We start from the raw sequence: 24,345 nt of genomic DNA on the forward strand, positions 1-24,345 counted from the left end.
ACAACAAAAACACAAACCCAGGAACCTACCCTTGCAGCAAAGCCCGTTGCCAACTGTGTCCACATATCTATTCAGGGGACACCATCACAGGGCCTAATCACATCAGCCACACTATCAGAGGCTCGTTCACCTGCACATCTACCAATGTGATATGTGCCAGCAATGCCCCTCGGCCATGTACATTGGCCAAACCGGACAGTCTCTACGTAAAAGAATAAATGGACACAAATCAGAGGTCAATAATTATAACATTCAAAAACCAGTCGGGGAACACTTCAATCTCTTTGGTCACTCGATTATACACCTAAAAGTGGCCATACTTCAACAAAAAAACTTCAGAAACAGACTCCAACGAGAGACTGCTGAATTGCAATTAATTTGCAAACTGGATACAGTTAACTTAGGCTTGAATAAAGACTGGGAGTGGATGTGTCATTACACAAAGTAAAACTATTTCCCCTTGTTTATTCCCACCCTTCACCCCCCCACTGTTACTCACACGTTCTTGTCAACAGCTGGAAATGGCCGACCTTGATTAGCACTACATAAGGTTCCCCCATGCCCCCGCTCTCGTGCTGGTAATAGCTCACCTTATCTGACCACTCTCGTTACAGTCTGTATGGTAACACCCATTGTTTCATGTTCTCTGTGTATATAAAATCTACCCACTGTATTTGCTGCTGTATGCATCCGATGAAGTGAGCTGTAGCTCACGAAAGCTTATGCTCAAATAAATTGGTTAGTCTCTAAGGTGCCACAAGTCCTCCTTTTCTCATAGCCACAGTGGGGTGCTCAGGAGGGAAGCAGCCCTGATACATCCCTGTTGAACCTGCTGAGCTTCAAGTATTGCCAGGCTTGTCTCCTGGCAATCTAACTGGTCTCTGCTTGCTTCAGAGCGGAGTTTCTCACTCATCACCCACGTGTGTTAACCTGGAGTCTCCTTTGCTGTGTCACTAGATCAGAACTGGGTCTCTTACATGCATCAAATACATGTCTCTGACCTCTCTCTGGCATCTGCTCTATTCCGTCTTGCTGGACTCTCAAGGGCTCGCTGCGATTTGTATCCTGCACGGCACCCAACATTTGGTTACGCTTGACAAAGAATACCAAAGAATTGTGGAGATTAAACATGAAAAGGACATACACTGGGTTATCTACTCCATCTTCTCGGCTACTTCAGCACTGGTCCCCAGAGGACCATTTTCTAATGCTTTGTCTTGCAGCAGACCCACCTTCTACTGCAGCTGGACAACTAAAAACAGCTCTAAAAAGAAGGCTCAGTGATCAGAGAAGCCTTTGCCTGTGCTCGGACTGTGACTACGACAGTGCGGAGACAGTATGCTTCTGCGAGTGCAAGGAACAAGAGAGCACAGCAGAAAAGCTCAGGACGGCTCCTAAACAGGGACCTGGAAATCTATCCTGACCCACAAGAAGGGCCTGAAAGTTTTATTCTCATTTCCAAGTTGAAAGAAATGAAAAGCACAGATTAGGCCGAAAAGTCCCAATCAAAGAGGGACAGACATGCTTCAATGCAAATAAGAGAAAAAAGATACGAGGGGACCTGGACCAGAGGCATCCAGGGTAGGACTGCGATAATATTTAGACTGCAGCTTATGAATGTGTTGAATGTGAGATTCCTCTCCTGTTAAAAATGACATCTGTAGTTGTCATTTCTGACACGAGAGTTAACGCCTGGGTAACCAGATTTCTTGTAAGTTACATTTGCCAGGTACCCGGACAATGATGGTTCCTTCAGTCCAGTGCCCGACATCGCAGTCCACACAAGACAGACTAGATTATTCTGGGATAAACAGAACATGGGACAAAAAAACCCAACCAATCCCCAAACTGCATGATTCACTGAAAATCTTCTGATCGTATGACTTGACGGTACTCAAGAACAGGGATACTCACCACACAGGCCACAGAGCTGGCCCTTGTAACAACCAGACACTGAGACCTCCACATAGTGATTGCCGTCAAATCTGACCCAGAGACCAAAATCAGTTTCCAAAAGCACGTGGCGCCCGCTGATCTGGACCTTGATCTTGTTTTCAATCACCACGGGCAGGTTCCTTCTGGTGCCATTCACCTGAATAACACGTTGGGAAAGTCTGGTCACGACTAGGTACCCCCATAATTCCCAGGGAATCGCCCATGAATAGTCTAGCCAACGAGTTCACTGGCAGGAATGTTCTCATTCACACTGGGAATTTGGAGGAAATCTGACAGAAAGTTCACAGAAAGCCATTTTCAACTGCCAATCCTGAGTATTCTCCGGGGAAGCCTCATTCTAAGAAGCACACCCAACCAATGAGAAAACAGAAACTCACCATGTGACCTTTACGTCCAATCAAATGTCTCAATTTTTGCAGGTCTCAGTTTAAGCATGTCAGATGATTAAAATACTCCTTTTAAATAACATTTCACTTACAGTCACTTTCCTGTTCTTCAGCAAGGAAATCTGAGTTCCATAGACATCCACGTGCACCGACTTTACATAGGAAACTTTGGTATTGGAGCCCCTGTGCTCATTGGTGGTGGACACGTCAAAGGGTGGAAGCCCCCTGGAGCCGTTGCACACTTTGGAGAGGGTGTAAGTGCAGTTTCCCATGAAATGGTGAACTCTGCCATCAAACGTGTAGTAATGCGGGTCCCCTGAGGCACTGCAGGTGGCACGGCCTTAAAAGGAAGAAACGTGGATTTATCCCCTGCAAATCCCTCCCACGTAACTGCAGCCCTGTCACTTGCGCTCCACCGAGCACTTCATGTTGGTGCGCACTTCCTGCTCACGCCACTTCAGAGCTCACAGAAACAGCATCGACCGGGAACAGAGTGGGGAGGAGGCAGGCAAGCTGCCCCATCCCTAAATGCCATTGTGCTGTAACTGGAAGACATCTGCGAGGTTCCCTGGAAACTCAGGGAAGTCGTCCTCCCTGACGTGGGTCTTGATCTGGTGATGCGGAAACTAGGCTGAGACCTTCCAAACTCATTTTCCCTTCTGATCGGGGACAAGATCTGAACCCTGCTCTCACAAGGGGAGTGGGCCTCGGGAAGAAGCAGGAGTGGTCACCGTCAGGTCATATGAATTTCTGGCAGTGCAAATCTCGAGAGAGGAAGCTCCCATGTATCGCAACCCATTTCGCCACTTGAGAAGCTAAGTGACGAGCACAAGGCTCCACTACAAGTCAGTGGCATCCCACGGAATAATAACGAGATGACGTGACTCCCTGTATCCTGCTTTCACCAGAAGTGACCACTTCCTTTTACAACCAATACAGTGTTCATGTTCCTCGGCTATGCCCAGCAATGTGATTTCTGAACACCTAGGAAACTGACAATAGCATTGTGGTTGCGTGAAACCCACTGGAAATATCTCATGGATTTTTCAAACTCTGTTACCTAGAAATGGAGGACACAGAACCAAAAATTCATTGTTAAAGAAGAGCACTCTTGGTCTACGTTGAATCTCAGCTCTAACGCTAAGGCTTTGGTTCTAAGTTGGAGCCAAACCCAGAAGAGACGTAGTAAACGGAAGCATATAAGATGTGGTTAAGTGCCTCTGAGAAGAGTTCGCAAGAGTTTGCTCTGTCCGCTCTGACCCCGAGCACTAGGGCAATCCCCAGGTTGTCCTCCAGCAAGACTCAAAGGCTTAGACAAACCTGCACTAGTTCCACACTTGGCTAGAGCTACCAGCTGCTTTACCATTTGTAAGGTGAAAAGGTTTTGGGTCGCACCGATGGAATAACTCTACCTGGGGGACTGGTCAGCATTACTGTTGGACTTGCCTTCCTAAAACATAAATGTGGAGTTTTCAAACAGCTATTAGGGTGGGAACGTAATCTGCAGTCAGGCACCAATTTCTCACCCCACATGTGAATGGGGAGGAGCTTTGTCCAACACGGAGGAACCCACGTTACCTGTCTGACAGGGCTCTGCTGTCGTTGGAGTTGCTGTGGTCGGGGAGTTTCCTGGCAAAATATACAAAGGAAATAACATGAAGAGGTTGGTCACTCTGTTCTGTGAAGAGTAGATTAGGACGACTCTTGAACAGTTTCCTCTTAGACTGGAAATGATCATGTGATCAGGAGAAATGTGATTCGAGAAACACTGAGTGCATGGCATATCTCAAAATGCAATAGCTCTAATAACGCCTCGCGATAAACAGACGGAACGTGTCTTTAACCCCCCCCCCGTCCTCCTCTGTGAGCAGACAGAAGGATTTATTCGCAGCCACAGTCTTGTAGTTTTCCCACGATAGCTTATGCCCATATAAATTTTTTTGTCTCTAAGGTGCCTCAAGGACTCCTTGTTGTTTTTGCTGATACAGACTAACACAGCAACTCTTCTGATTCCTGAATGTCTGAAACCTGTGAAAGTCAGGTATGCGTACCCTTGATGTAACTGAGATAGAATCATGTTGAGGGTAAGGTTGATTAAACCATGGTGCATATTGCCTTTTTAATATTGGTTGGAGATGGATGTTAAACTTAGTGCTGGAGTTTTTTTGACAATGTTTTAGACAATCTGAAGGAAAGGAACTTTTTCCCCCTTCATGTATCTCCTTCCATTCTCTTCTGGTTTTTTGTGCACAGCTGTGTCTTGGTGCAACCTAATTGCCACTAAAAGTTGTTTTGTCTTCTTTTTTCTAAGTTTGATCACAATATTTTTCTGATAGGGATTGTCTCTTAGAACGTATGCATACAGAACAAAATTAGGGCCTGTAAATGCTACTGCAATATAAATAATTGTTAGACACAGTAAATAACATTTGAAAATTAAGTTCCCAAAGTCAAGCACTGTAAAGTTAGGAAAATGCTGGAATGTAGACTGCCTCTGCCACCTTGCTTCAGACCCCTTTTGTGTAATCATTCTCATTAGACCTGGACTGTCATAAATATAAAGGGAAGGGAAACCACCTTTCTGCATACAGTGCTATAAAATCCCTCCTGGCCAGAGGCAAAGTCCTTTTACCTGTCAAGGGTTAAGAAGCTAAGATAACCTCGCTGGCACCTGCCCAAAATGACCAATGAGGAGACAAGATAGTTTAAAATCTGGAGGAGGGGGGAAACAAAGGGTCTGTCTGTCTGTGTGATGCTTTTTGCAGGGAACAGAAAAGGAAGGGAGTCTTAGAATTTAGTAAGTTATCTAGCTAGAGATGCGTAAGATTTCTGTTTTGTTTAAATGGCTGGTAAATAAGTTGTGCTGAATGGAATGTATATTCCTGTATTTGTGTCTTTTTGTAACTTAAGGTTTTGCCAAGAGGGATTCTCTGTGTTTTGAATCTAATTACTCTGTAAGGTATTCACCATCCTGATTACAGAGGTGTTTCTTTAACTTTTTCTTTAATTAAAATTCTTCTTTTAAGAACCTGATTGCTTTTTCCTTGTTTTTAAGATCCAAGGGTTTGGGTCTGTGTTCACGTATGCAAATTGGTGAGGATTTTTATCAAGCCTTCCCCAGGAAAGAGGGTGTAGGGCTTGGGGGGATATTTTGGGCGGAAGAAGTCTCCAAGTGGGCTTTTTCCCTGTTCTTTATTTAACACGCTTGGTGGTGGCAGCATGAGGTCCAAGGACAAAAGGTAAAAGTTTGTACCTTGGGGAAGTTTTAACCAAAGCTGGTAAGAATAAGCTTAGGGGGTCTTTCATGCAGGTCCCCACATCTGTATCCTAGGTTCAGAGTGGGGAAGGAATCTTGACATGAACAAATAAAGAATTTTTTTTATTCCCTGGAAATTCCAAAAAAATAAAAAAATATTTTGTTTCTCACTGAACTGAAAACGACTTTAAAAAAATTCAGCAAATCGAAAAGCAGAAAAAAATTGAGTCAAAACAAAGCAAAACATTTTGGCAACTTTGAAACAAAGAGAAAAGGTGTCAAGCTTACACAGAGCTCTTCTTCAGGTACAGGAAACTCACTCAGAATGTTCCTGCAAATGTCAAGGTGGCAGCTCAAATGCTTGGCTCTCTTTCCAACACACGCTGGTCTAATAAAAGATATGACCTCATCCACCTTGTCTCTCTAATTTCCTCGGATCGAGATGGCTACAACAACACTGCTAGTCGCCTGGATCCTTTCTAAGCTTTGGGACGTATTCTGCCCTCCCATTCACACGGAGTAAGAGCAGAAGAGCTGTGCAGAACCTGAGGATCGGCGTGACATGCCAATTAATTGCAGATCTTTAAGGAGTCATTTATATCGGAGAAATTCACCTGAACTTGGCGACGGAGGTGGTGTAGTTGTCCCTACAGAAGGGGTAGAGGTGGTTGATGTGGTGCTCACAGTTGTTGGAGGTCCATCTCCTACAAGGAGACAATGTCATAGAGATGTTCTGTAATTCACATGTTCTTGTTCCAAACAAAGGAAACACTGACCATGATCACCAAGTAGCCCTGTCCATAAAAACAGAAACTCTGACATGGTGCGCTGTACCTGGGCAATATCCGTTTATTAGAGATACATCATCCACTGCTACGTCACTGCGGAAATCTTCACCCCGCTGTCCCTCCAGGAGGATCTAGGGAAAGGGGAAGTTGCCAGAGTTAGTTTCTTTCATACCCATTTGTTCTTCATTAAAGCCCTATCATCGTAAGAGTCAAGGCAAATGATTTCACCTACCTGCATATTTCCTCCGCTATACACAGTGACTTCTGCCAAGTTCCACCTATCGCCCTTATTTCCTGTCTCTGACCAGACCAGACGTGATGCTGCATCCTCAGCGACATAAACTCTCAGTGCCATTGTGTGAGCCACTCCGTACATGTGATACCAGAAGCGGAAACAATGGGGTCCATTGGCACTGCACACAGGACTCTGCAAGTGAGCCACAGCTCCAGAGCTGGCCTCGCTCGCTTGCAAGTAGATGAAGTAACCATCTGAAACAAACAGTGTGTTACGAAGGAATGTACAAGCTATAGGACATGACAAACAATGACAACACTCCTAAGAGCATAAACATCACAGCCGACATTCGATCCTTAATGGAACACAAGTGATATAGAATTCTGTTGCCAGTGTTTCTACGGGAAGCGCACACAATTCCAGGAGAGACTCCAAACAGTGCTCTCAGCTCCTTCCTTTCCATTTATTTATCCAGTCATCTAGGTTTGTTGCTTTGCAGGCCACAGGGAGATGTTTTGTTGTGGTTGCAAGAGCCGGTTTCGGCTAAATAAGATATCCGGTCTCTTCCAATGAGGAAAGTCACTGATTTTTTGTGATATAATATTTTCACCCTGGATACCATTCATCCTCTAGTAATCCAAGGCTTGTTGATCTTAATGGGAGTCTTCTCCTTGACCTCCGTGGGCTCTGGATCTGCCCCGAGAGGCCTGGACTCTGTATTTGACCCAAAGGCCCTTCCAGCCTGCTCCTGAATTCCTTTCCTACTAACCACGTCATTACGCAAGAGAGCTAGGTGGAGGCTGCAGTCCCTACCTCCTGTCGTGTGGTCGTACGAGGGTCCCGTGTTTGGCGAGGAGGTTGGCCCCCGGTGTCGTTTCCAGTCCAAGCTGTCAGAGACTGACTGTGTCCAGTCACAGAAGTCAGTGTCAAATGAACAGGACATGTTACAAGGAGCTGGAGGAATTGGAAAAGGAACAGGAGAGAGGTGATATTTCCTGTGACGATCCCAAAGGAGGCTTCTCCCTGTCTCCCAACGCTAGCTCCCGGAGCAGGAACTTCCTACGCACCTGTCACGTCTGCGGTAGCGAATGACTTTCTCCCTCAGACTACAGACATTTTAAAATATAGCATTTTTCCAAGTGGAAAGAGTTATGGCTAACATGCCAGTACAAACATGCCAGGAAAAGCAGCACTCCGAAGAAAGCTGCGGTCAGAGAGGAAACTTTGGAAAAACACTGGTAAAGGGCTTTTCTTGCTCCCCTGTGGCTACAGCCAGTGTACTGGTATTAGAGATGTTCTTATCTGCACAAATAAGACGGCACCTTCTACCATGCAACTCCCGCTTTGTGATTGCACTGTAGGAACAGTGACTAAATGCTCCTCCCCACAAATGCCGTGGGTGTACAATTTGGCACATAGGCATCTACTGATACCGGCTGAAATTTACCGCAGATAGTGTCCGCCGTCCATTCCCCAAGAGAGACTCCTGCCTCTGCACAGGCTGCCGCATACGATTCCAGATCATTGCAGAGCTGCTCAGAGCTTCCTCCTGTGGCACACTGGTCGTAGACACAGCTCTCAAGGTACAGGTGGGGTGGCACCGCAGAACGGCAGGGTGCGAATGGGCCGTCGCGGTGCGTTAGGATTCCACACCGCTCCTCGGCTGCCAGCTGCTCGGCGGGAGTGCACGTTACCGGTGGCAGGATCGTTGTATTACACCTAGAGAACACAAAGGAACACAAGCTTACGCAGGCCTGGGGATCTGAAAGTACACAATTCTCTTTAAAAATTGAGAGTAAATATGCATCCGTTGCCAGAAATGCTCAAATCCAACCTGAGGCACCTCTCCAAGGACTGCAAATCATCCACCAACATGAATACAAAGTAAAGGGCACGTTATTACATGCGGAGTTTGAAATCCTGAGACCTTTATTCACTTTCTAGTCTGTTATTCTTTAGGCCAGTGGTCCTCAGGCTGTGGGTCTTGCTCCCCGAGGGGGGCGCACAGGAACCTTTGAGGAGGCCCAGGGAGGCCCAGACCAGCCCCCATGGGGCGCGGGGAAGTAGCGCCACCCAGTCCTGCTCCGGCCCCAGCTACTCCAGCCCTGCTCCCCGGCCCCAGCTGCAGGTCCGGCCCCGACCTCGCACACTGGATCCCAGCTCCGCTCCTGGCCGCGGCCCCTGGCTTCAGGCATCCACCTGCCGGCCCCACTCCCAGCCGAGGCTCCAGCTGCAGCACCAGCCCCGCTCCCAACCGTTGCTCCCGGGGAGTCATGGACCAGGAAAAGGGGAGGCATGGACAAAAACGTTTGGGGACCACTGCTTGAGGCTGAGGATGTGTCCCATTGCCTTTCAGAACAAGAGGATGGAGAAGCCCTGTTAGTGATTCCGCAGTTCAGGGTCTCTTTTAAAATGGGCCATACCTTCCTATTTCTCTCTAAAAGTTGGGCGCCTTCCGGGGGAGTATTGAGGCCCTTTGTATTCTCTTTGCACCTTGGGTTTGGCTTCTCTGAGTTTATGCACGGAAAAGGTTTGAAATTTGACTTTGGATGAAATGTCTCCTTGCTACACAGACTATCCGGCATCCATGACCTCCCTTAAAAGACATTGTGTAGCTCCAGGAGACAAACAGGTAGGAAAGGGAACGAGGACATAAGCCACTCGCTGCCCTGGAGAGCAACACTGCTGAAGTACCAGGAGCTAAGGAGAGAGAGATTCCTGGGGATGGGCAGCACAGCTGCCCTGCTGCCACCCAGGGGCCCAGTCTTGCAGGGTGGGGGTGCTGCTGCAGGGAGTGCGTAGGGCCCAAGCGGTGATGTTAGGGACTCGGGCCCTGTGCAGACAGGCTGCCATGTAATGCAGAGCCACGTCCCTGGCAGGTTCTGCTGCGGGAGGGGCTGCTCCCACCTACACCGGCCCGAGCAACAGGGGCAGGTCGGCTCGAGTGCTCGCTCTGCCCGGAGGGGACAGTTTGGTCCGGAGACTTGATCTAGTCCTCTTTGAAATAGGACCGTCAGCCCGTGGCAGACTAGTGCAGGGTAGACTCACACCCTGGCTTGTGCAAAGTAATTCTTCATGGGGACAAGCCCTCTGTCAGAATCAATATTGCTACTCTCATTCGCAGGAGAAAAGGAAAACAGGACGTCCTCTCGCAGGGGAAAAGCGGAATAACCTGAGTGGAGTCAGGATGGAAATAACATTTCCTTTGCACTGGGTCCAGGAGACAGCCCATCTAGAAGTCGCTTCTGCGTATAAATAGGTAACATAATTGGTAATGCCAACGTGTGCATTTAGTCTTGCTAATGCCAGACTGAACCTAGATCAACAGTCTCACTTTCCAGTGCTCTGTCTACCTAGGGACTGTTAATCAACAATGACTCACGGCCACTCATCGTCAGGCACCCTCCAGCTGGCTCCAAATTCATTGGCGTCTGCCACCACGACCCCATCAGGTCTCGTGAAGTCGTCCTGCTGGGTCCCCGTGTACGTCCCGCACAATCCGCACAGCCGCCCTTTGTACTTCTCAGTCACTCTTACAAAGAGCTCGTGGTCCCCATTGAACTGCAGCTGGACGCCCAGGGTGGTAGTAATTTGTACGTAGCGTCCGATGAGTGAAACGGTCACTCCAGGGAGAGGAGTTTCAGGGGGAGAGGCCAGGGCACCATTAATCTGAATGGGAAAGAAGGACAGAAGGAAAAGTGTATGTTCTGCACTGTCACGTTCCCAAAGAACCTTGCTTTTTCATATCTTGCATATAGTGCAGAATGAAGAAAAATATTCTGGGGCGCAGACTTTTCCAGACATGGCATTTGTAAAGTGTAAACAAAAACCATCGGTAGAACACTTCTTGGCTTTTAAAAAGCACTGGAATTTATGGAAATATTTGCCACATCCAAACCACGCAAGCCCCCTTGCATTTTCGGGGCTCTTCTCTGCACCCTCTCCCCTTTCGGTAAAGTCTTTTTAAAAGGTGAGCACCGGAACAGGTGTCCGCAGTACTCTGTTATCAGCCTCAAGAATGCCGTACGCACAGGTAAAATCACCTGCCGGCTTCAACTCACTACTTCCCTGTGTGCGTGTACCCAAAACTACATTTTCTCTGAGTGGGCCCCGCTTACCAGGATCCAGACGGCTCTGTATGACTGCCCTGTCCTCATCATTATTTTAGTACGTCCTCAGTCTTTGTGTCATCCACCATTTGAATCACAGCTATCAACTTATATTTGCTTTCAAATCATTGATAGAAATACTGATTAGTGCCCGTTTTAGAACTGATCCCCGCAGAACCCCAATAGATGTAGCCCCAAAGGACGACGATTCCCCACATCATTACCAGGGTCACACCACTTGTCATTTTTAACTCTTGACACAACTTTCTCACTCTTCCAGTCTTCTGGGAGGTCCCTGGTAGTCCGAGATTTATTAAAAATCAACCTCAGTGGGCCAGAGATCTCCCCCAGCCATTCGAGAACTCTTGGGTGCAAGTGATCACGGCCGGCTGATTTTAAAAGGTTTACTCCCAACACATGCTCTTTTACACCTTCTCTAGTTATGAATGGCCTGGAAAGAAAGTCATTATTCTCAGGCACTATAAATCTCCAATCGCTTAACTTCACTAATCACTGGGAGGCGAGAATGAATTTTTATGCGGACTGTACAGACAGGTGCACTGAGAAACAGAGAGGGTAAGCGGGTCACCCAAGCTCACCCAAGTAATGAGGACTCTTGTTCTTAATTCAAGTCACTAGACAGTATTTGCTGACATGGATTCCAAGATCTCAAGGGGCCTATTTCTTGTAACGCATTGAGAGTTTAAGAAAGACTATAGGCTGGTTAAAGCAGATTCACATGACATAAAAAGCACACAACGGAATACATTCTGGATGAAGATGAGATAGGCGCTTACGTAGACCATCCTGTTCTTCCTGAGGGCAATGTGGACGCCATCCAGGGTGAGAGCGACGGAGTTAATGGCTGTCCAGCTGGGGCTGCCCCGGTGTTCATTTCGGGTGGTAACCCTAAAACTGCCAGAGGAGTTATCGCAGGTCTCCACCACGGTGTAGTTGCAGGCACCCTGGAAGTGGTGAAGTTTCCCATCAAAGGTGGTGTAATGTGGGTCACCGTAGATGTGGCACGTCGCGGTGCCGGCGGGATAACATCCCCGCAGGCCATTTTGAATCTTGCAGATCTCATCTGGACCACAAGACAGCTCACTGCACGTCATGATGCCATTTCCAAGACACTCACAACGGCTCGTGCAGTTCTCCGTCACAACGCGCTCTCCTTCCTGCCGGGAGACACACACAAGAAATGCATGAACGGATGCCATTAAAGAGGGTGATGCTGGCAGATCAGTTCCCCACCCAGGGCGCTGAGGTCCGTGGTTTCACTCACACTGTAGTATATGTCCTGGAACACACAGCCACACTTGGCTTCTGGCACACAGGCACTTCCGCTGAGCACGAATCCAAAATTACACGCGCAGCCCTCGACACAGGGCTTGCTGCAGTTCTCGGGGGCGAGGCGGTCCAGACATGTGGCAGGGCAGGCAGTCATACAAGGCTCGTAGTGGCTGTTGGGAGCAGAGCAGGTGGGAGCTGAAAGGGTAACGAGGGGAAGAGAATTAAGATCGACAAAGCCCCCTTGGAAACACGCCCCACAGGGAGACAGACGTGGTGACAAGGGTTCTTCACAACCACGTAAGGTCAATAAAGAACAAATTTGTTTGCTGAACAAGGACTGGATGCTCCAGATTTGCTACTCACCGCAGAAGGTGGCATTTCTCCAGGGGGGGAGCGTCACCCCGGCTTCCTGACACGCATCCGCGTAGGTCGCCAGAGCGCTACACAGGAGCTCCTCACTCCCATTCAGCGCACAGAGGTCATAGACGCAGCTCTCAAAGATGCTCTCAGGATTGATCACGGAGTGGCAGACCGCAAAGGGGCCAGGCCTCTGGGTTATCATGCCACAGAATCTGTCTGTTCTGTAGAGGTTCTCCCGGTCTGCAGGGCAGGGGTCTGGTGGTGGGATGCCACCGCAAGAGGGATCGTCGTCCATGACACGCCAGCTGTTTCCCAGCTCATTAGAGTTCTTGGCTTGCTGCCCATCGGGCATCATATAGTCATCCTGTCTCCGACCGTTAAAGTTACCGCACATGCCACAGGTCCTGTTGAAATAGGTGGTGGGCACCTTCACTTCCACCGAGTGATCGGTGTCATAGGAAACCCTCAGTCTGAAATCTGTCTCTAGGGTAACGTATCGTCCGCTCCTGCTCACTCTGATTGACCCACCAGCTGCGCTGACAGGAAGGGTCATTAGCACCTCATTGACCTAATGGGAAACGGAAGGAAAAGTACCACGTGATTTCCACAGCGTGAGGCCCTAGGACACTTGTAAGGGAGAAATTAGCAATGAAATTGACTCATTCTCTGCAAATAATTACTATGTGAAATAGTAACATGCATTTCCGGATTGTTTTTCTCTCGGCGCAAGTTGTCCAGATGTAACACCCAAACCTCAGGAAGGCTCCTGCTGCCTGCTGCAGACGGTCCCTGTAGACCGTCTTGATATAAAGTTTGAAAGATCAGGAGTCACGGATTCCCCTTCATGGAATCACAGAATCATAGAATATCAGGCTTGGAAGGGACCTCAGGAGGTCATCTAGTCCAACCCCCTGCTCAAAGCAGGACCAATCCCCAACTAAATCATCCCAGCCGGGGCTTTTTTTAAGCCTGACCTTAAAAACCTCTCAGGAAGGAGATTCCACCACCTCCCTAGGTAACCCATTCCAGTGCTTCACCGCCCTCCTAGCGCAAATGGTTTTCCTAATATCCAACCGAAACCTCCCCCACTGCAACTTGAGACCATTACTCCTTGTTCTGTCATCTGCTATTACGGAGAACACTCTAGATCCATCCTCTTTGGAACCCCCTTTCGGGTAGTTGAAAGCAGCTATCAAATCCCCCCTCATTCTTCTCTTCTGCAGACTAAACAATCCCAGTTCCCTCAGCCTCTCCTCATAAGTCATGTGCTCCAGCCCCCCAGCCATCTTTGTTGCCCTCCGCTGGACTCTTTCCAATTTTTCCACATCCTTCTTGTAGTGTGGGGCCCAAAACTGGACACAGTACTCCAGATGAGGCCTCACCAATGCCGAATAGAGGGGAACGATCAAGTCCCTCGATCTGCTGGCAATGCTCCTACTTACACAGCCCAAAATGCCGTTTGCCTTTTTGGCAACCAGGGCACACTCTTGACTCATATTCAACAGAGGAGAGTGAGAAACGGTCACCTTTACAGAAGGACACAGAGCAAAGCTCACTCCCCATCTGGAATCCGCCTACTGAGGAAATGCTCCTTACCAGCACTTGGCTCGGACGGTTTCTGAGAATTTCTATGTGTTGTCCATAAACCTCCACCAGGACTTTCTGCACATAGGACACCGTGGGCTTCCCTCGATGCTCGTTCTTGGCTTCTACGTTGAAATAAGGCAGAGAGCTGGAGTTGGCGCACACTTTGGCCAGCGTGTAGGTGCAGATCCCCATGAAGTGGTGAGTCTCTCTGTCAAACGTGTTGTAATGAGGGTCGTTGTGGACGCGGCAGATCCCGTAAGTCTCAGGGTAGCAGCCAGGTTTTCCGTTCTGAACCCCACAGTAATGATCGGCTGGGCAGGCTGCGTTCGAGCACGTTACTTTGCTCCCCTGAGAGGGACATCTGCATTTAGAGGAGCAGGTGTCATCGGTCCAGAATTCAGAGCCAACAGGGTAGTGTTTGCCATTGTGCCAACACCCGCACTGACTGCTGGGGACACAGCCGTCGTTGTAGAGAAGATAGCCACTGTCGCACACGCATCCTTCCACACACGGCAGGCTGCAGCTGGCAGGAGCCATCGGGTTGACACAGGTAGCAGGGCAGGCTGCCGTGCATGCTTCATAGTGACTGTTGCGTGGACAGTCAATGGCTGGAGAAAACAAAAGCTCTGTCATAGATCAGAAAGTATTACACTAATCAATTCTCTTTGCTACCTGTTCACAGGTAATTATTTCATACGCAGTGCGATGATACGCCAGCTTCAGTTCTACTTAGCTACGGTATCAGCTGCACCAATTGATGCCAGGTTAGTTTCTCGGAAACGGAAACTCCCAAGGTTCTACTGCAACTGCAGAAGAGCACGATGCACAATGAAACCTAAAACAATGCCTCAGCCCGTGCAATGCTTTCACGTTGTCCTGGTTCCAAACAATTTCTTTTCTTGAGCTATGAAAGCCATTCCAAACACGCGCACGAAACTCGCAGTGGAAAATCTCTCGTTTGCTTGTACTTACGGCAGAAGGTAGCATTCCTCCAGGCCTCTATCTCAGCTCCCCTTGACCGACAGGCATCTGCATAAGACTGCAGACTCTTGCAGAGGGAGTCGGGATCCATTTGCAATTCACACTGGTCATAAACGCAGCCGCTGAAGTAAATGGTAGGATCTAGCACCCCGTGGCACTTTTTAAATGGGCCGTTCACATCTGTCAGGAGACCACAGAAAGCACTGCTGGCAATGATTTGCTTATCACTCTCGTCGCAGACTGGGTCATGGCCTGTTCCTGGAGGACAACTGAGAGAAAAGAGAGAAGCCCTTGGTTGGTTGCGTGGCTTTCCCTTGACATTTGATATTTCTCAGGCAATTCCAGATCTGCCCTGAGAGCTACGAACCTGCTGTGGTTGGAGACCTGCCAGCTGTTGCCAAGGCTGGTAGAGTCTGGCTCCAGCACCCCATCTGGATTCAGAAAGTCATCCGCTGCGTTCCCGTTGTAGTTCCCACACATCCCACAAACCTTCTCTTTAAAGGAGCTCGGAAGGGTCACTTCCACTCGATGGTTCCCATCAAACTTCACGGTCAACCCAAAGTCTGTGCTGACCATGACGTAAAGCCCACTGGAGGAGATTTGCACACCCGGCGATGGTGCAAAGGGGATGATAATCTCTCCCTTTCCATTTACCTAGGCATGAAGAAGGCAAGCCCTGCACGTAAAGAAATGATCTTCCACGGTCCTTCTCAACAAGCCACTCAGCCCCCGTCCCTGCACCTACCTTCACGACTCCCCCCTTCTCTAGTGTTATCCTGAGGCCACGAACATCAACGTCCACATATTGAACATAGGACACGCGTGTGTTGCCTCCTCTGCGCTCATTCGCTGCTTCCACATTGAAGTAGGGCAGCGTGCTGTTCCCATCACACAGTTTGGACAGGGTGTAGGCGCAGGTCCCCATGAAATGATGGGTTTGTTTATCAAAGGTATAGTAGTGAGGGTCCCCTGCTACCACACAAGACTCTGGGGGGCAAAGCACAATAAATCACAGCTTTACTTCAATCACTTCCACAGTGGCTTCAGGTCCTGTTAGAGTCGGACAACCTGGTTTGGAAACATTCGTTCCAGGCCTGAGCTCTTCACCGGCCGCCACCCATCACGCTTAGAATACTTCCTACTGCACCTGCTTCCCGGGTTTCCTGATAGGAATTAGCCTGTTCACCAAAGAGACAAGGTGGGGGAGGTGATCTCTTTTCTTGGGCCAACTTCCGTTGCTGAGAGAGACAAGGTGTCAAGCTTACACAGAGCTCTTCTTCAGGTACGGGAAACGCACTCAGAATGTTCCTGCAAATGTCAAGGTGGCAGCTCAAATGCTTGGCTCTCTTTCCAACACACGCTGGTCTAATAAAAGATATGACCTCATCCACCTTGTCTCTCTAATTTCCTCGGATCGAGATGGCTACAACAACACTGCTAGTCGCCCGGATCCTTTCTAAGCTTTGGGACGTATTCTGCCCTCCCATTCACACGGAGTAAGAGCAGAAGAGCTGTGCAGAACCTGAGGATCGGCGTGACATGCCAATTAATTGCAGATCTTTAAGGAGTCATTTATATCAGAGAAATTCACCTGAACGTGGCGACGGAGGTGGTGTGGTTGTCCCTACAGAAGGGGTAGAGGTGGTTGATGTGGTGCTCACAGTTGTTGGAGGTCCATCTCCTACAAGGAGACAATGTCATAGAGATGTTCTGTAATTCACATGTTCTTGTTCCAAACAAAGGAAACACTGACCATGATCACCAAGTAGCCCTGTCCATAAAAACAGAAACTCTGACATGGTGCGCTGTACCTGGGCAATATCCGTTTATTAGAGATACATCATCCACTGCTACGTCACTGCGGAAATCTTCACCCCGCTGTCCCTCCAGGAGGATCTAGGGAAAGGGGAAGTTGCCAGAGTTAGTTTCTTTCATACCCATTTGTTCTTCATTAAAGCCCTATCATCGTAAGAGTCAAGGCAAATGATTTCACCTACCTGCATATTTCCTCCGCTATACACAGTGACTTCTGCCAAGTTCCACCTATCGCCCTTATTTCCTGTCTCTGACCAGACCAGACGTGATGCTGCATCCTCAGCGACATAAACTCTCAGTGCCATTGTGTGAGCCACTCCGTACATGTGATACCAGAAGCGGAAACAATGGGGTCCATTGGCACTGCACACAGGACTCTGCAAGTGAGCCACAGCTCCAGAGCTGGCCTCGCTCGCTTGCAAGTAGATGAAGTAACCATCTGAAACAAACAGTGTGTTACGAAGGAATGTACAAGCTATAGGACATGACAAACAATGACAACACTCCTAAGAGCATAAACATCACAGCCGACATTCGATCCTTAATGGAACACAAGTGATATAGAATTCTGTTGCCAGTGTTTCTACGGGAAGCGCACACAATTCCAGGAGAGACTCCAAACAGTGCTCTCAGCTCCTTCCTTTCCATTTATTTATCCAGTCATCTAGGTTTGTTGCTTTGCAGGCCACAGGGAGATGTTTTGTTGTGGTTGCAAGAGCCGGTTTCGGCTAAATAAGATATCCGGTCTCTTCCAATGAGGAAAGTCACTGATTTTTTGTGATATAATATTTTCACCCTGGATACCATTCATCCTCTAGTAATCCAAGGCTTGTTGATCTTAATGGGAGTCTTCTCCTTGACCTCCGTGGGCTCTGGATCTGCCCCGAGAGGCCTGGACTCTGTATTTGACCCAAAGGCCCTTCCAGCCTGCTCCTGAATTCCTTTCCTACTAACCACGTCATTACGCAAGAGAGCTAGGTGGAGGCTGCAGTCCCTACCTCCTGTCGTGTGGTCGTACGAGGGTCCCGTGTTTGGCGAGGAGGTTGGCCCCCGGTGTCGTTTCCAGTCCAAGCTGTCAGAGACTGACTGTGTCCAGTCACAGAAGTCAGTGTCAAATGAACAGGACATGTTACAAGGAGCTGGAGGAATTGGAAAAGGAACAGGAGAGAGGTGATATTTCCTGTGACGATCCCAAAGGAGGCTTCTCCCTGTCTCCCAACGCTAGCTCCCGGAGCAGGAACTTCCTACACACCTGTCACGTCTGCGGTAGCGAATGACTTTCTCCCTCAGACTACAGACATTTTAAAATATAGCATTTTTCCAAGTGGAAAGAGTTATGGCTAACATGCCAGTACAAACATGCCAGGAAAAGCAGCACTCCGAAGAAAGCTGCGGTCAGAGAGGAAACTTTGGAAAAACACTGGTAAAGGGCTTTTCTTGCTCCCCTGTGGCTACAGCCAGTGTACTGGTATTAGAGATGTTCTTATCTGCACAAATAAGACGGCACCTTCTACCATGCAACTCCCGCTTTGTGATTGCACTGTAGGAACAGTGACTAAATGCTCCTCCCCACAAATGCCGTGGGTGTACAATTTGGCACATAGGCATCTACTGATAGCAGCTGAAATTTACCGCAGATAGTGTCCGCCGTCCATTCCCCAAGAGAGACTCCTGCCTCTGCACAGGCTGCCGCATACGATTCCAGATCATTGCAGAGCTGCTCAGAGCTTCCTCCTGTGGCACACTGGTCGTAGACACAGCTCTCAAGGTACAGGTGGGGTGGCACCGCAGAACGGCAGGGTGCGAATGGGCCGTCGCGGTGCGTTAGGATTCCACACCGCTCCTCGGCTGCCAGCTGCTCGGCGGGAGTGCACGTTACCGGTGGCAGGATCGTTGTATTACACCTAGAGAACACAAAGGAACACAAGCTTACGCAGGCCTGGGGATCTGAAAGTACACAATTCTCTTTAAAAATTGAGAGTAAATATGCATCCGTTGCCAGAAATGCTCAAATCCAACTTGAGGCACCTCTCCAAGGACTGCAAATCATCCACCAACATGAATACAAAGTAAAGGGCACGTTATTACATGCGGAGTTTGAAATCCTGAGACCTTTATTCACTTTCTAGTCTGTTATTCTTTAGGCCAGTGGTCCTCAGGCTGTGGGTCTTGCTCCCCGAGGGGGGCGCACAGGAACCTTTGAGGAGGCCCAGGGAGGCCCAGACCAGCCCCCATGGGGCGCGGGGAAGTAGCGCCACCCAGTCCTGCTCCGGCCCCAGCTACTCCAGCCCTGCTCCCCGGCCCCAGCTGCAGGTCCGGCCCCGACCTCGCACACTGGATCCCAGCTCCGCTCCTGGCCGCGGCCCCTGGCTTCAGGCATCCACCTGCCGGCCCCACTCCCAGCCGAGGCTCCAGCTGCAGCACCAGCCCCGCTCCCAACCGTTGCTCCCGGGGAGTCATGGACCAGGAAAAGGGGAGGCATGGACAAAAACGTTTGGGGACCACTGCTTGAGGCTGAGGATGTGTCCCATTGCCTTTCAGAACAAGAGGATGGAGAAGCCCTGTTAGTGATTCCGCAGTTCAGGGTCTCTTTTAAAATGGGCCATACCTTCCTATTTCTCTCTAAAAGTTGGGCGCCTTCCGGGGGAGTATTGAGGCCCTTTGTATTCTCTTTGCACCTTGGGTTTGGCTTCTCTGAGTTTATGCACGGAAAAGGTTTGAAATTTGACTTTGGATGAAATGTCTCCTTGCTACACAGACTATCCGGCATCCATGACCTCCCTTAAAAGACATTGTGTAGCTCCAGGAGACAAACAGGTAGGAAAGGGAACGAGGACATGAGCCACTCGCTGCCCTGGAGAGCAACACTGCTGAAGTACCAGGAGCTAAGGAGAGAGAGATTCCTGGGGATGGGCAGCACAGCTGCCCTGCTGCCACCCAGGGGCCCAGTCTTGCAGGGTGGGGGTGCTGCTGCAGGGAGTGCGTAGGGCCCAAGCGGTGATGTTAGGGACTCGGGCCCTGTGCAGACAGGCTGCCATGTAATGCAGAGCCACGTCCCTGGCAGGTTCTGCTGCGGGAGGGGCTGCTCCCACCTACACCGGCCCGAGCAACAGGGGCAGGTCGGCTCGAGTGCTCGCTCTGCCCGGAGGGGACAGTTTGGTCCGGAGACTTGATCTAGTCCTCTTTGAAATAGGACCGTCAGCCCGTGGCAGACTAGTGCAGGGTAGACTCACACCCTGGCTTGTGCAAAGTAATTCTTCATGGGGACAAGCCCTCTGTCAGAATCAATATTGCTACTCTCATTCGCAGGAGAAAAGGAAAACAGGACGTCCTCTCGCAGGGGAAAAGCGGAATAACCTGAGTGGAGTCAGGATGGAAATAACATTTCCTTTGCACTGGGTCCAGGAGACAGCCCATCTAGAAGTCGCTTCTGCGTATAAATAGGTAACATAATTGGTAATGCCAACGTGTGCATTTAGTCTTGCTAATGCCAGACTGAACCTAGATCAACAGTCTCACTTTCCAGTGCGCTGTCTACCTAGGGACTGTTAATCAACAATGACTCACGGCCACTCATCGTCAGGCACCCTCCAGCTGGCTCCAAATTCATTGGCGTCTGCCACCACGACCCCATCAGGTCTCGTGAAGTCGTCCTGCTGGGTCCCCGTGTACGTCCCGCACAATCCGCACAGCCGCCCTTTGTACTTCTCAGTCACTCTTACAAAGAGCTCGTGGTCCCCATTGAACTGCAGCTGGACGCCCAGGGTGGTAGTAATTTGTACGTAGCGTCCGATGAGTGAAACGGTCACTCCAGGGAGAGGAGTTTCAGGGGGAGAGGCCAGGGCACCATTAATCTGAATGGGAAAGAAGGACAGAAGGAAAAGTGTATGTTCTGCACTGTCACGTTCCCAAAGACCCTTGCTTTTTCATATCTTGCATATAGTGCAGAATGAAGAAAAATATTCTGGGGCGCAGACTTTTCCAGACATGGCATTTGTAAAGTGTAAACAAAAACCATCGGTAGAACACTTCTTGGCTTTTAAAAAGCACTGGAATTTATGGAAATATTTGCCACATCCAAACCACGCAAGCCCCCTTGCATTTTCGGGGCTCTTCTCTGCACCCTCTCCCCTTTCGGTAAAGTCTTTTTAAAAGGTGAGCACCGGAACAGGTGTCCGCAGTACTCTGTTATCAGCCTCAAGAATGCCGCACGCACAGGTAAAATCACCTGCCGGCTTCAACTCACTACTTCCCTGTGTGCGTGTACCCAAAACTACATTTTCTCTGAGTGGGCCCCGCTTACCAGGATCCAGACGGCTCTGTATGACTGCCCTGTCCTCATCATTATTTTAGTACGTCCTCAGTCTTTGTGTCATCCACCATTTGAATCACAGCTATCAACTTATATTTGCTTTCAAATCATTGATAGAAATACTGATTAGTGCCCGTTTTAGAACTGATCCCCGCAGAACCCCAATAGATGTAGCCCCAAAGGACGACGATTCCCCACATCATTACCAGGGTCACACCACTTGTCATTTTTAACTCTTGACACAACTTTCTCACTCTTCCAGTCTTCTGGGAGGTCCCTGGTAGTCCGAGATTTATTAAAAATCAACCTCAGTGGGCCAGAGATCTCCCCCAGCCATTCGAGAACTCTTGGGTGCAAGTGATCACGGCCGGCTGATTTTAAAAGGTTTACTCCCAACACATGCTCTTTTACACCTTCTCTAGTTATGAATGGCCTGGAAAGAAAGTCATTATTCTCAGGCACTATAAATCTCCAATCGCTTAACTTCACTAATCACTGGGAGGCGAGAATGAATTTTTATGCGGACTGTACAGACAGGTGCACTGAGAAACAGAGAGGGTAAGCGGGTCACCCAAGCTCACCCAAGTAATGAGGACTCTTGTTCTTAATTCAAGTCACTAGACAGTATTTGCTGACATGGATTCCAAGATCTCAAGGGGCCTATTTCTTGTAACGCATTGAGAGTTTAAGAAAGACTATAGGCTGGTTAAAGCAGATTCACATGACATAAAAAGCACACAACGGAATACATTCTGGATGAAGATGAGATAGGCGCTTACGTAGACCATCCTGTTCTTCCTGAGGGCAATGTGGACGCCATCCAGGGTGAGAGCGACGGAGTTAATGGCTGTCCAGCTGGGGCTGCCCCGGTGTTCATTTCGGGTGGTAACCCTAAAACTGCCAGAGGAGTTATCGCAGGTCTCCACCACGGTGTAGTTGCAGGCACCCTGGAAGTGGTGAAGTTTCCCATCAAAGGTGGTGTAATGTGGGTCACCGTAGATGTGGCACGTCGCGGTGCCGGCGGGATAACATCCCCGCAGGCCATTTTGAATCTTGCAGATCTCATCTGGACCACAAGACAGCTCACTGCACGTCATGATGCCATTTCCAAGACACTCACAACGGCTCGTGCAGTTCTCCGTCACAACGCGCTCTCCTTCCTGCCGGGAGACACACACAAGAAATGCATGAACGGATGCCATTAAAGAGGGTGATGCTGGCAGATCAGTTCCCCACCCAGGGCGCTGAGGTCCGTGGTTTCACTCACACTGTAGTATATGTCCTGGAACACACAGCCACACTTGGCTTCTGGCACACAGGCACTTCCGCTGAGCACGAATCCAAAATTACACGCGCAGCCCTCGACACAGGGCTTGCTGCAGTTCTCGGGGGCGAGGCGGTCCAGACATGTGGCAGGGCAGGCAGTCATACAAGGCTCGTAGTGGCTGTTGGGAGCAGAGCAGGTGGGAGCTGAAAGGGTAACGAGGGGAAGAGAATTAAGATCGACAAAGCCCCCTTGGAAACACGCCCCACAGGGAGACAGACGTGGTGACAAGGGTTCTTCACAACCACGTAAGGTCAATAAAGAACAAATTTGTTTGCTGAACAAGGACTGGATGCTCCAGATTTGCTACTCACCGCAGAAGGTGGCATTTCTCCAGGGGGGGAGCGTCACCCCGGCTTCCTGACACGCATCCGCGTAGGTCGCCAGAGCGCTACACAGGAGCTCCTCACTCCCATTCAGCGCACAGAGGTCATAGACGCAGCTCTCAAAGATGCTCTCAGGATTGATCACGGAGTGGCAGACCGCAAAGGGGCCAGGCCTCTGGGTTATCATGCCACAGAATCTGTCTGTTCTGTAGAGGTTCTCCCGGTCTGCAGGGCAGGGGTCTGGTGGTGGGATGCCACCGCAAGAGGGATCGTCGTCCATGACACGCCAGCTGTTTCCCAGCTCATTAGAGTTCTTGGCTTGCTGCCCATCGGGCATCATATAGTCATCCTGTCTCCGACCGTTAAAGTTACCGCACATGCCACAGGTCCTGTTGAAATAGGTGGTGGGCACCTTCACTTCCACCGAGTGATCGGTGTCATAGGAAACCCTCAGTCTGAAATCTGTCTCTAGGGTAACGTATCGTCCGCTCCTGCTCACTCTGATTGACCCACCAGCTGCGCTGACAGGAAGGGTCATTAGCACCTCATTGACCTAATGGGAAACGGAAGGAAAAGTACCACGTGATTTCCACAGCGTGAGGCCCTAGGACACTTGTAAGGGAGAAATTAGCAATGAAATTGACTCATTCTCTGCAAATAATTACTATGTGAAATAGTAACATGCATTTCCGGATTGTTTTTCTCTCGGCGCAAGTTGTCCAGATGTAACACCCAAACCTCAGGAAGGCTCCTGCTGCCTGCTGCAGACGGTCCCTGTAGACCGTCTTGATATAAAGTTTGAAAGATCAGGAGTCACGGATTCCCCTTCATGGAATCACAGAATCATAGAATATCAGGCTTGGAAGGGACCTCAGGAGGTCATCTAGTCCAACCCCCTGCTCAAAGCAGGACCAATCCCCAACTAAATCATCCCAGCCGGGGCTTTTTTTAAGCCTGACCTTAAAAACCTCTCAGGAAGGAGATTCCACCACCTCCCTAGGTAACCCATTCCAGTGCTTCACCGCCCTCCTAGCGCAAATGGTTTTCCTAATATCCAACCGAAACCTCCCCCACTGCAACTTGAGACCATTACTCCTTGTTCTGTCATCTGCTATTACGGAGAACACTCTAGATCCATCCTCTTTGGAACCCCCTTTCGGGTAGTTGAAAGCAGCTATCAAATCCCCCCTCATTCTTCTCTTCTGCAGACTAAACAATCCCAGTTCCCTCAGCCTCTCCTCATAAGTCATGTGCTCCAGCCCCCCAGCCATCTTTGTTGCCCTCCGCTGGACTCTTTCCAATTTTTCCACATCCTTCTTGTAGTGTGGGGCCCAAAACTGGACACAGTACTCCAGATGAGGCCTCACCAATGCCGAATAGAGGGGAACGATCAAGTCCCTCGATCTGCTGGCAATGCTCCTACTTACACAGCCCAAAATGCCGTTTGCCTTTTTGGCAACCAGGGCACACTCTTGACTCATATTCAACAGAGGAGAGTGAGAAACGGTCACCTTTACAGAAGGACACAGAGCAAAGCTCACTCCCCATCTGGAATCCGCCTACTGAGGAAATGCTCCTTACCAGCACTTGGCTCGGACGGTTTCTGAGAATTTCTAT

At 49.4% G+C, this 24,345-nt stretch overlaps 1 protein-coding gene and 1 long non-coding RNA gene across 2 annotated transcripts in view; both read right to left on the reverse strand.

Moving 5' to 3' along the window:
- LOC144930867 (zonadhesin-like) overlaps positions 1-3,969 on the reverse strand; it is a 46,490-nt gene extending 42,521 nt beyond the window's left edge. The window contains exons 1-3 of the mRNA XM_078854325.1: positions 3,921-3,969; positions 2,435-2,682; positions 1,915-2,092 (exon numbers count right to left, since the gene is read on the reverse strand). Coding sequence (XP_078710451.1) covers positions 1,915-2,092; positions 2,435-2,614 — 358 coding nt within the window. The 5' untranslated portion in view covers positions 2,615-2,682; positions 3,921-3,969. The remainder of the gene's footprint in view (positions 1-1,914; positions 2,093-2,434; positions 2,683-3,920) is intronic.
- A 2,272-nt stretch (positions 3,970-6,241) lies between these two features.
- On the reverse strand, positions 6,242-6,766 carry LOC140917040 (uncharacterized). The gene is made up of 3 exons (XR_012160699.2): positions 6,619-6,766; positions 6,433-6,517; positions 6,242-6,302 (listed from the first exon to the last, which is right to left on the reverse strand). It is a non-coding gene; the product is annotated as an uncharacterized LOC140917040 (long non-coding RNA).
- Between the last annotated feature and the right edge of the window lie 17,579 nt (positions 6,767-24,345).

Source organism: Lepidochelys kempii, chromosome 9 (assembly GCF_965140285.1).
Source record: "Lepidochelys kempii isolate rLepKem1 chromosome 9, rLepKem1.hap1, whole genome shotgun sequence".
Taxonomy (NCBI): domain Eukaryota; kingdom Metazoa; phylum Chordata; order Testudines; family Cheloniidae; genus Lepidochelys; species Lepidochelys kempii.